The sequence below is a fragment of the Magallana gigas genome, chromosome 8 (genome assembly GCF_963853765.1).
Source record: "Magallana gigas chromosome 8, xbMagGiga1.1, whole genome shotgun sequence".
Lineage (NCBI taxonomy): Eukaryota > Metazoa > Mollusca > Bivalvia > Ostreida > Ostreidae > Magallana > Magallana gigas.
Genome location: NC_088860.1, coordinates 3,698,047 through 3,711,445, shown reverse-complemented (window position 1 = coordinate 3,711,445; position 13,399 = coordinate 3,698,047). Strand labels below are relative to the sequence as shown.

Below are 13,399 nucleotides of genomic sequence, written 5' to 3'. Positions count from 1 at the left end.
TATATATATATACACACGGTAAACATGTTTTACTTGGAATTTTCTCTGAAAGGTATATATTTATTTTAGATGTATATATATTCGAACCTTATAAATGATCACATTTAGAAGAAATACGATAAAACTTTCAGAGGCAGTACCGACATAAATCATCAAGCATTGTACAATTACATTTGTTATATTTTTATGTTATATACTGAAATCTGATTGGTTAAGACGCAGTTAATAATATTTTCGATTACCCTCAGCGTTAGCAACGCACTTAGCAACGGGTAACATTATTACTTATTAGGTTTGTTACTGACTGTTTAAAGAAATTTGTGGGGTCGGTAAAGTCCATAGAAGGCGAGGCGAAGCCGAGCCTTCTATGGACTTTACCGACCCCACAAATTTCTTTAAACAGTCAGTAACAAACCTAATAAGTGTTTTGTTTTGTCGAGGACCTAAAGTTTGATATGTAAACAAACGTTTGTGTAGAAAATCAGTTCAAATAGCGTTACGTCCGCCATGTTGCCCTATAAATTTTGACGCTTGCCTTTTAAAGAAAGAACTATATATGATATTAGTCAAATTTGGCCCCCAAAATTCGCTATTTTTAAAATGATTCTGGTACATTAACTTGTTGTGTTATTTTAAAAAAGAGTTGACATGAAATATGTTTTTCACCCATTTATTTGATTTATATGCACTCACTGGCAGTATATGACGTCAGAAGTGACGCTATTTTTATAATTCAATCAAAATCAACCAAAATTTGACATTTTTCTTATCTTTTTTCGAATGGGAAATATAGAGCGACTCTTTGAACAAGAATGAACTTTTTGTCACTTATAAGTATTGTAAAGATACATCTTTGGTGAAAATATTTTGATTGTTCAAGCAGTCGCTCAATGTTTTCTTTAAGAAAAACTGCCTCAAAACAAGCCGTTTTATGCTAAAAATAAGAAAATGGCGGGAAAAGGTCAACTTTATGATGTCATATTTTTAAATTGTGGGCACTAAAATCAAAATGAAAATGATGAAAAAACTTCAAATGTATATTTGTACAAATAAAACAAAGAATTACAGTAAAATGACAATGTTTATTTTAGGGGGCCATTTTAGGCTCAAACCATATATAGTCCTTTGTAAGGCAGCCACGTGACGCGTTTCATCCAATGACATCGCGACATTCTAGTCCGAGGCAAAACAATAAAAAATGTTACATGCGCGAAAATTATGCGCATACGGTTCGCTGTAGAATTCACGTTATTCCTATATAAAAGCAGTAAAATTTTCTTAAAAATTAAGACATTCAGTATAACAAAATAAATAGTGCCTGTTTGGGAGGATAACAGTTGAAATTGACACCCCTCGAAAACCATTGTCAACCTCCGCTTCGCGTCGGTTGACAATGGTTTTCTCGGGGTGTCAATTTCAACTGTTACCCTCCCAAACAGGCACTATTTACATAGTAAAATGCTGTGCAAATAATTTCTCAAATATCATATTTTTCTATTTCTTTAAAACTTTGTATGAACGGGGACGTACATGTATAAAACTAAGTTGACAATTTAATTGCCGGTTAAACACTGATAAGTAGTGTGGGAAAATATTACAAATTAAAAGCAGTGTCGTTGAAAGCAAACTGAGAGTGTGTGTAAAGGGGGGAGGGGGGGCTAGGCTTATCAAAATCTTGAGACTAGCAAAAAAAAGTTTTTGGTTATGGTTATGTATAACTTTGCACACAAGTGGGGGGGGGTCCGATTTCTATGAATAGTGATTGTCTAACCAAATTACTTATAACAGTATAGTGTATCCCAACCTCCCCCCCCCCCCCCCCCCCCCATTTTTAAAAAAATAAAAACATTCTGAATTTTCATTTTAACTGTTTAATATTATCATTTTAATGCTAATCAATATACTTTTATCAACTATTTCATGTTTTCATTAAGCATGTCACCCTCCCCTTTTCATTTAGATAAAAAAAGGGGGGGGGTACCCCTACCTTTTTGGGGAATAAGTTGATCCGCCACCTTTTACTAAAATCCGGAAGTTACGTTTTATTTAGGAGCAACAGCAAAAAACATGGCGGCTGTTCTCTTTCGGAAAAGCAGACGGGTAGCATCGAAGCTTAATTTAGAAAATGTCACCAAGGTATGTTATATATTTGCATTGCCATCAATATTTTTAATGATATGGCGAATTTAATTACTTGTTATTTGTGTAACAGAAGCTGCTTTATGTTAAAAGGGTTATTATCGGAATGACTTTTTGTCCTTGTTGAGATCCCGATGCCGATCTTAATAAAAACAATCTTAGAATGGTTTAATAAAATTAAAATCAAATCCACCAATTTTCAACCTCTTGAAAATTAGCCGTAATACTTTTTTGTTGTTGGAAGTTCTGTAATTCTTTTTGAATCTTAAAGTTACACCCAGCAGTTTCCATGTCAGATAACTTCTGATGCTGTCTTCTTCTAGGTGCTGGGCACAAGTGGTGTCAACCATCAGGACAGGCGTCACCTGTCTTTACATGAGTACCTGAGTTTTGGACTCCTTAAAGAAGCCAAAGTACCAATCCCACGATACAAGGTCTGTGACCACACAGAGGAAGTGGAGAAGGCCGCCAGAGATTTGTGTAAGTAGTGGCAACTTATTATCATTAGTATTCACGAAACATTGCTCTAAATTACATTTTTAAAAACCTCTTTTCAAAGTCTTCATAGAATTACTTGAATATCTCCCTCCTATATGATAGTATTATCTTGATATTAGCTAGACTTACACTGTAGTGCTGAGGTATGCTGTTTTATTTTTTTTTGCAGTGGAGCAGACTGGCTCCCCAGATGTGGTGATAAAGGCACAGGTTCTAGCTGGAGGGCGTGGCAAAGGGCATTTTACTAGTGGTCTCAAGGGAGGTGTCAAAATATGTTTTTCGTAAGTCATGTATTATAAAATAAACTTTCAGTAACGATTTTAATGTCAGACATTAAAACAATTATATAAAATTTCAAGGAATTTCACGTCAGAGATGAAAAAAAAACAACAAATGAATATAATTAGTATTTGATTTGTATCAAATGAGATATAACATTCTGGGATATGTGGTCTTGTCTTTACAGTCCAGATGAAGCATCAGATATTGCATCCCAGATGATTGGCTCTAGGCTGATTACTAAACAGGCCCCCATGGGTAGAATCTGTAACCAGGTTATGCTTTCAGAGAGATTGTATGCCAGACGAGAATTCTACTTTGCCTTAGCCATGGAGAGGTCATTTATGGTATGAGAATCTGAATTTCAGTAACATTTTTGTTGACATCCTGAACAGTTAAGATTGCATTTACATGCTTTATTGAAACAGAAAAAAATGCTATAGAATATTGTTTGTAATGTGTTCTTTTAATAGTTTAGCTTTATCTATGAACATGGTTTGAAATTGATACCAACTCTGGTTTTGAAAAGTGTTAGAGTTGGACCGTAGGGCATTTTCTTATATACTAGGTAATGATATGTATATATTAGAGAGGTTAAGCATTTGAAAATAAATGTCTATGAGTATGTGAAGTTACAAGTACTCTTTACAGGGTATTTTATTCCCATTTATTTTTCATATTTTTACACTTGCAAAAGGTTTTGCCATGTCTTGAAGTTGTAATTGACACAGAAATAATTAAAGACATTGGAATTCACTCAGTCTTAAATTTGCTCACTGACAACAAGGGCAAAAGGGGCAGTAATAAAAAGGGGACAGATATTTCCCTGTATACAGTATGTTTACAAGTACACGTAACAAAATTTGGGATCAATGAATTATACAACAATTCCAACATGTTTACTTTCTATCTTTCTATCACTGTTTTTGAAATAATTGTATAAAAGGCTTTAATGAAACAAAAATCATAGTTTTCTCAATTTATCATCTGCTTTACTCAAAACAATGTCTGATGTACATAAAGTCTATATTTCATCAAAAATCACTACAAGTTTTTACTTCTGTGTACTTTTGATTCTACGCATTTTTTACAACTTGTAGAATTATGCAGTATTCAGAAATAATGATGTTATCTGCATAAAATTATGGGATTGCCCAAGTTACACATACAGCTTACTCCACTTATATTGAAATCGCTTATTTTGAAATTCCGCTTATTTTGAAAAAGAAATAAATCCCCAGTTTTTGCCTCTCATTTTCTTTGCATTGATTTAACGGATATAATGAAATCGGCTATTTTGAAATATCGCTTATATTGAAGCCACTGATCAGTCCCCATAGGTGATAATTAGATGTTTTCATAACAGTTATATTGAAGTACTCCCAGGCAGCTGTCGTCACGGTTAGTGACAGTAATTATGCCAGACTGCCCGGTTAATGATATACGAAGGTGTTTATTGATAAGTTCTCATCATGTGTGTTTTTATACTTCTTTTGAAAAGTAAAATTTATTCACTGTTGAATTTTTTGTTTTTACATATACGGATGTATTGAGATTAGACGTAATATGGAAACCCCACGGAAAAGAAAAACCTTATCTTCGGACACTAAATACGAACTACATGTAGTTATGGCTATTGATAAAAGGACAAAGCCTAAATTCAAAATAGCTAAGGATTTTGAGATTATCGCGAGTACGCTTACGATGATATACAAGCAGCGTTCAGCAGAATTTTAAGCGTTTGAGTCTAGTGATTTTTCTCTTAAATGTAAAAGAATGCGATCGGAGATTATGACGAGGTTTAAGATAGTAACAAAATGAAACTTACAAAACTTACGAATATAATTTTAATCAAACTTTGAAGGACTAATATTTCATGTTATCTGTTCACTGTGATAGATAAATGATGACCAAATAATTTGTTCGGGTTTGGTTTTCTATGCTTACATCAGGACTGAACTTTCAAAAATGGCGGCTTCACGTCAGTCAATTTCGCTTATATTGAAATATGGATATATTGAAATAATTTGCATGGTCCCCTGAATTTCAATATATCCGGAGTAGGCTGTACTTGTGTACATACATCAATGTACATACATCAATGCTTAACCTCTCTAACCTTGGGTACACAACACACCCAGTACCCTTTACAGGAAGTATTAGACAATTCCAGAATTCCAGTTTTGTACCAGCTCATCGTACATTTAGTGAAACATCATTAAATAGATAACCAGTTTAGAAATCTTTGCATGTTTTGATCCACAGGGACCAGTGATGGTTGGAAGTTCCCAGGGAGGAATGAGCATTGAGGATGTGGCCCAAGAAAACCCAACGGCCATCTTAAAGGAACCAGTAGACATCTTTGCAGGACTGACGAGACAGCAGGCTGTGAGCATGGCCGGAGAGATGGGATTCAGTCCCGCGTGTATTGACCAGGTTTGAACATCAAAGCTCATTATTTATTAAAAGAATAATATACAGTGTGCAATGCTTATGGACATATTTTAGACATTTATATTTGTCATGTACCGCTATGTATTACAGGTTGCTGGTTGTCCAATCAATGTGTAAAATTTTTAAAATTATAAACATTTAAAGTTAATAAATTAATTTTTATTGGATAATATAATAATTACAGTATATTCAAATCTTGTGGGTTTAATGGCTTGTGTTACAGGCAGCAGATATTTTCCTTAGACTCTACCATGATATTTTCCTCAAACATGATGCTACAATGATAGAAATAAATCCAATGTCAGAATCTAACGATGGAACAGGTAACTGTCTTCTTCTGATTGATTGTGTTATATGTTATCTTCTACACACATGTACCTAATATTTCAAAATGATATTATATTTTCTGATGTACATAAGTTTTATAAGTATATATTCACTTTACCATTCTAGTGATGTAAATTATGTTTTCACTCAGTCATTAACAGGTATAATCTTACCTCTGCCCTTAGGCAGATAAGGGGCTTCTTGGGCTGATACAGTGTATTAAATATGACATGAATGTTAATTTATAGTATTTTAACATAAAGTCAAACTTCGTTATCTTGAACTAGATGGGACTGTTTAAAAACTTAAAGATATCTGAGTATTCAAGATATCGAGGGTATAATACTTTAAAAATAAGTGGTAGGGACTTACAAATCACTTCAACATATCCATTGTTTTCAAGATATCAGTGTTTGAAATATGGAAGTTCAACTATATTTAGGTGACGTAAATGAAATGATCCAAATTAAAGAAATAAATGATGACTCAATGCGTATCATTTTTATTTTAGTGTCTGATGTAACATTGTTATTTTAGTGTCTGATGTAATATGTACTCATTGCCAGAATGTCTATTATAGTATACTGCATGGACTGTAAGATCAACATTGACGACAATGCATCATTCAGGCAGAAACAAATCTTCCAGCTTCGTGATTGGTCACAAGAAGATCCTCGAGAAGAGAGGGCTGCAATGGCCGATCTGAATTATATCGGACTGGACGGGAACATCGGTTGTCTTGTTAATGGGGCGGGCTTAGCCATGGCCACTATGGACATTATTAAATTGCATGGAGGGAGCCCGGCCAATTTCTTAGATGTTGGAGGTGGAGCAACAGCCAAGCAAGTGATGGAGGCCTTCAGGCTCATCACCTCAGACCCTAATGTAACTCACAATTTACTTTCTTCTTTTCTTCAAATGTGAATTAGAATCAAAAGAAGTTTAAATACTATATTTAGGGGTTTTACAAAGTAATTGTTGCACTACAAATTTGTAATAAAAAATACAGAAAAGATATAGAAGATTTGTGTTGAAGTAATAAGTTTGGAAAAGCAGACAGGAAGGTTGAACCTACAAACTTCTTACATGATGGAATACCAATGAGCCCAAGTCTTTAATTATCTTCTAAATTAACCTCTTTCTGTAATAGAGTCACCACATATTCTAACATTAAAGCTAAATTTTAAGATATATCAAAATTAAAGGTTTTCAGAGTTATTTAAGAGTTAACTTAGTTTTGCAGAGGGATAGACAAATTTATTTATTTCATTTATATGAAATAACTGACAACATTTTCTTGTCAGTCATTTATTTCTAAATGTTAAATGTGTTCCTAACATATTTTGGAAAATTCATTTCAAATGATTAATGAATAGAGGAACTTAATATTTTATGTGACAATTTTTTATACATCTCTATCAATTTTCAATTTGGGTATTTTTTTAGGTGCAAGCAATTTTAGTCAATATTTTTGGAGGCATAATGAGGTGTGATGTTATTGCTCAAGGCATCATAGCCGCCGCAGAAGAACTGCACTTAAAAGTTCCCATCATGGTGCGACTTCAAGGTACAGTATCAAGTGCTCAAAATGGTATCAAAGTATACCTCTAGTTTCATTTAGTTCAAGGTTTTTTTTAAATATGCCAACTGATTTTTGCCTAGTGATCCAGAAAGTCAAACCATTAAAAGTGTATAGAGAGAAAGTTATGAAGTTATTTATCAAAGAAACTCATTGATGTCTTACCCTATCAATAAGAATGTTTAATATGAAGCATGAAATATCTGCAGGAACAAAAGTAGAGGATGCCAAGGCTTTAATGGCTGCCAGTAGTCTCAAGATAATGGCTGATGATAACCTGGATGCAGCTGCTGCAACAGTAAGCTTGTTTATTCATCAGAATAGTGTAGTTTATATACACTGTTTTAGCCTTTAGTGGAAGGCTTTTACCAAGATGGAAATACATTTTTTATTATAATCAGCTGAATTGAGAAATTTTTCATTTTCGGAATATTAAAGACTATGTCATTATGTTCTATAGTTGTCATTATGTCTCCCCTTTCAAAGGGGAGACATATTGTTTTTGTCGACTTTCTTATTCTTCTTATTCTTCTTCTTCTTCTTATTCTTCTTCATCCAAATTTGTCCAAGCCGTAACTTAAATACCCTTTGACATTAAGACTTCAAACTTGGAACATAGGTAGATGGTATTGAGAAGGAGTGCACGGCACCAAAAGCTTTGACCTTGACCTATTTTGTTCTTCAAGGTAAAGCTTTTTATGAAAAATATTGTCTGGACCATAACGCAAGACTCCTTTAACATACAGACTTTAAACTTGTATCATAGATAGATGGTATATAACCTAGTTGTACCTTACCAAAAGTTTTGACCTTGACCTAGAATTTTTATTTCAAGGTCATATTAGAAAAAACTTCATTGTTCAACTCCTGAATATACTTTGACAGAAGGAGTTCAAACTTTAAACAGAGAACAATAATAATACACTTAGTTGTACTATTTGATAATATTTGACCTTGACCTTGTTTTACTCAAGGTCAAATTAAGAAAAAAGAAAAAAATAATAAAATTTTGTCTGGGTCATAACTTTAATACCCTTTGACATTAAGACTTCAAACTTGGAACATAGGTAGATGGTATTGAGAATGAGTGCACGCCACCAAAAGTTTTGACCTTGACCTATTTTGTTCTTCAAGGTCAAGCTTTTCATAAAAAACATTGTCCTGACCATAACACAAGACTCCTTTAACATACAGACTTTTAACTTGTATCATGGATAGATGGTATATAACTAGTTGAACCTTACCAAAAAATTTGACCTTGACCTTAGAATTTTTATTTCATTACTTCATTGTTCAACTCCTGAATATACTTTGACAGAAGGAGTTCAAACTTTAAACAAAGAACAATAATAATACACTTAGGTGTACTATTGATTTATATATGACCTTGACCATGTTTTACTCAAGGTCAAATTAAGAAAAAGATGGGTCTGGGTAACATATAGCTGACATTATTCTTTACAATCGTTAAATTTGCCCCATATTACAATCCTTGGGGAGAAGGGGAGACATGTGTTGTTTTGTAAAAAAAAACAATACCCACTAGTTTTATATGCATTTGCGTGTACACACTACATAAATGTAGTCATGTACTTTCATATGGGTACCGGTAGCTTAAGATTTTGATATTGATTCCATAGTCTTAAAAGTGTGTGAACTGTTTATTAAATAATTGTAAAAATGTTGGGTGTTTAAAAAAGTTTCTGCATGTCAACTTTTGCTGATTTCAGGTGGTGCGACTCTCCAGGATTGTGGGCCTTGCAAAAGAAGCCAACATTGCTGTGAATTTTGAACTACCACTCTAGAATGTCTTTTATCAAAGTTGTTACAGTTAAATATCAAATGATTATATATACAAAATACAAAAGAAACAAACTGTGCAAGTGAACTGTCTTATTTAAGGTCAGACGACACGTTCCTCAAAAATCTTTTTTGTATCTCCTCATAAAGAGTTCCAATAAAAAATATTAATTTTATAATTACTTTAAAAATGATCAAAATTTACTTGGATTTTGATATTTGTCTAGATGGTCAAGTGGTGAGAACCGTGGCCGCTCACTGTCAAAAGCGTAAAGGTTCTAGACGTCGTAAGTTCAAGTCCCCGCCCCGACGGAGATATTGTTCTAATATAGTGAATTTCGCTGTGCTGTAGTTGTATTTACTTTTATATCAGCAATTCAAGTGTATTTTCAAGAAGATTATTATTGCATACTCTAGTATTTTGCATAAATGCCTGGTTAGGTACCCTAATTTTTTGCAAGAAAGCTTGTTAAAGTAGTAGTAAACCATTCACAAATTCCTGGGAAAAGTTATCTGAAATTGAGGAACGTGTCGTCTGACCTTAAACTTAAAAACTCTTGCTTGCATTTAATTGATCTATTCTACAGAATCTCCATTTCTTGAAACATAAAATATGGGCAAAATATTGATATTGAGAAATTGCTTAGAATAACAATCTGCCAAATTCATTAATCTTTCCAGCTACATTTTAACATCCTCATTAAGTTATATTGTCAAAGTGCAGCATAATAATCCACCATAGCTTGGCTGTCCAGTCAGACACATAGGACTTCTTGCATGCTGCAGTGGTTAAAACAAAGTGCTTTTTTAGACTCAAAGGAACAATATTTTGTTATTTATTACTACTATATGCAGTCATTTGTATTGAAATGTTTTGCATATTTGATGTGTTAGGTTTATAAAATAATAAAAAAAAAATAAAAAGAACAGTGCTTTTCTTTTAAAAATGCGAAATGACTGTTATGCTCTTTTTGTACACACTGGTGTAAGAAGGAGCAATGCATCAGTAATTGGTTGCTATGGATACCAGCTGACATAAGTGTGACTGAAAAAAATTAACTATCATGGTCAACAGAAATATCATTTTAAAAAATCCGATACCTATGGCTCTGGTAACAAAACTTTTATATTCAGTGAGTTGCTGCTGTTGTTAGAGAAAATTTGTGGTGTTGGATTTTTTAAAACCTTCCCTTTTTTAGCTCACCGAGACGAAGTCAGGGGGAGCTTATGCTATACCCTCGGCGTCGGTGTCGGCGTCCGGACCTGGTTAAAGTTTTTGTTGCAGGTCCTGTATCTAAGCTATTACTTGTCCTATCTTCACCAAACTTGCATGGATGATGCCTCTGGACCTACTTATGGACTTGAAAGACTTGGATGCTGAATCTGAGTCCTAAATTTCAGATGCTGGAGGAGGTTAAGGTTGTTGGACCAGGTTAAAGTTTTTGTTGCAGGTGCCCTTTGATAGCAATATCTAAGTTACTGCAGGTCCGTACTTCACCAAACTTGCATGGATGGTGTGTCTTATGATACTGATGCACCAGACAGACGAGTGCTGAATCTGAGCTATAGGTTTCGGATGCTGGAGGAGGTTAAGGTTTTTGGAGCTGGTTAAAGTTTTTGTTGCAGGTGCCCTTTGATAGCAATATCTAAGTTACTGCTGGTCCGTACTTCACCAAACTTGCATGGATGGTGTGTCTTATGATACTGATTCACCAGGCAGGCTTGGGTGCTGAATCTGAGCTATAGGTTTCGGATGCTGGAGGAGGTTAAGGTTTTTGGAGCTGGTTAAAGTTTTTGTTGCAGGTGCCCTTTGATAGCAATATTTAAGTTACTGCTGGTCAGTACTTCACCAAACTTGCATGGATGGTGTGTCTTATGATACTGATTCACCAGGCAGGCTTGGGTGCTGAATCTGAGCTATAGGTTTCGGATGCTGGAGGAGGTTAAGGTTTTTAGAGCTGGTTAAAGTTTTTGTTGCAGGTGCCCTCTGATGATTATATCTTAGTTACTGCTGGTCCGTACTTCACCAGACTTCCATGGATGGTGTGTCTTATGATACTGATGCACCAGACAGGTTTGAATGCTGAATCTGAGCCATACTTTTCGGATGCTGAAGGAGGTTAAGGTTTTTAGAGCTGGTTAAAGCTTTTGAAACACTGGTGCCCTCTGATGATTTTATCTTAGTTATTACATGTCCTAACTTCACCAGACTTCCATGGATGGTGCGTCTTATGATACTGATGCACCTGACAGGTTTGAATGCTGAATCTGAGCCATAGGTTTCAGATGCTGGATATGGTTAAGTTTTTTGGAACAGGTCACACGTTTAATAGATAATAGTACTTTTTCAAACTTGCATAGTTGATTAAACTGTAGTATGAATGAATCACAGAGGAAGCTTCAGATGCAGAGCTTGATCTCCATTATCAAGGATGCTAAAAAATATATCTTAGTTATTACAGGTCCTAACTTCACCAAACTTGAATGGATGGTGTGTCTTATGATACAGATGCACCTGACAGGCATGGATGTTGAATCTGAGCCATAGGTTGCAGATGCTGGAGCAGGTTAAGGTTTTAATTGCTAGTGCCCTCTGATGATGATATCTTAGTTATTACTGGTCAGAACTTCACCAAACTTGCATGGAGATGCGTCTTATGTATACTGATGCACCAGACACGCTTGAATGCTGAATCTGAGCCATAGGTTTCGGATGCTGGATGATGTTTAGTTTTTTTGGAACAGGTCACATGTTTTATAGATGATAGCTTGCATAGTTGATTTAACTATATTATAAATGAAACGCAGGGGTTGCTTCAGATGCAGAGCCTGATCTCCATTATCAAGGATGCTAAAGAAATCTCCTACCTCACTCAAACCTGCTCGATAGATAGATGTGTTTGTTGATAAATGATATAACATGATTCCTATGATATAGTATTGTATGGTATGAAACAATATTGTTTAATATGAAACAATATAATATCATATGTAATATTATAAAAAGTTAAATGATACGACATGATATTGTATAATTTTTTTTGATATTTTATGTAATGATATTGTATCATGATATCGTTATGTATAGTATTGTATATAATGATACAATATTGTATAATATTATATTGTATTATTAATTTATTATCTAATCACATGATACTATTACATCAGATATTGCAAAATATAATATTGTATATTGATACTATATTGTATATTCTATAATATTGTATCATACGATTTTGCATAATATGATATTAGTTTCTGTAATAGAGAATAATATCACATGAAGTTGTATAATATGATACTGTTATATTATATAATATCGTATCATACAATATTGTATAATATGATATTGGTTTATAATATATATTATCACATCACATGAAATTGTATTGTATGATATTGTAAAATATATTATTGTATCATATGATACCATATGTATAATATAATATTGTATTATATAATATTTTACTTTATCACATAAAATTGTATCATTTGATATGATACAATGTTGTATCAAATTATATTGTATCATATGATACAATATCATATTATGTATCAAAAATGATACAGTATCATACAATATCATACTATATTATACAATATAATATCATATGTTTCAATGTTATGATGTATTATGTAATATGATATTGTAATATAATACTATATAATATTGTTTTATATATTATGATATTGTATTATTTGATCAAATACAATAACGTATAACACAATACAATGTCGTATCATACGCTACAATATCATATCTCATCATTGTTTATAATGGTATTTTATTGTATTATATGGTATATGTTGTAAATATGATTGGATGCAATATTTAATTTTATATTATTGTATTGATTAACATATAAACATATGATTATCATACAATTTTTTAACAGATGATATACGATTTTGTGTCAAAACAGAATCCATGAATATCCAAGATCATAAAGTATGATTTTCATTTAATATGATAAAGATGGTCCATAAAGGTGAAATCTCATAAGGGTGATGTCTCGTCTCGGTGAGCTTTGTAATCTGTGATTACCTATGTTTTAAAAACTTAAAAACAACTGCAATTTTTGCTGCTAAAATTCAGTTTCATTTGATATCAATATGTACATATCTGGTCTTTCATAACAAGTAGTATTAAAAGTATCCTGCCAGTAACATGCACATATTTGAATGGGGGCATGAAAAATTCTTTAAAAAATTTAAATTTGGTTTTAAATATGAAAATGCTTATTATTGCATCATTTCCATTCGTCTGCACTCAAGCGTTTTGGAGGTGAACGGCTGGTGCGAACTTATAAAGATTTCATA

General features: G+C 33.3%; 1 protein-coding gene across 1 annotated transcript; it reads left to right on the top strand.

Moving 5' to 3' along the window:
- The first annotated feature begins 2,009 nt into the window (after positions 1 to 2,009).
- LOC105326324 (succinate--CoA ligase [ADP-forming] subunit beta, mitochondrial) lies at positions 2,010 to 9,758 on the top strand. The gene is made up of 11 exons (XM_011426294.4): positions 2,010 to 2,136; positions 2,463 to 2,619; positions 2,807 to 2,918; positions 3,104 to 3,263; positions 5,182 to 5,352; positions 5,594 to 5,693; positions 6,278 to 6,582; positions 7,144 to 7,264; positions 7,486 to 7,574; positions 9,007 to 9,177; positions 9,622 to 9,758. Exons 1-10 carry the CDS (start codon positions 2,068 to 2,070, stop codon positions 9,079 to 9,081), a joined length of 1,359 nt encoding a protein of 452 aa, XP_011424596.3. The 5' UTR covers positions 2,010 to 2,067; the 3' UTR covers positions 9,082 to 9,177; positions 9,622 to 9,758.
- The last annotated feature ends 3,641 nt before the right edge of the window (positions 9,759 to 13,399 follow it).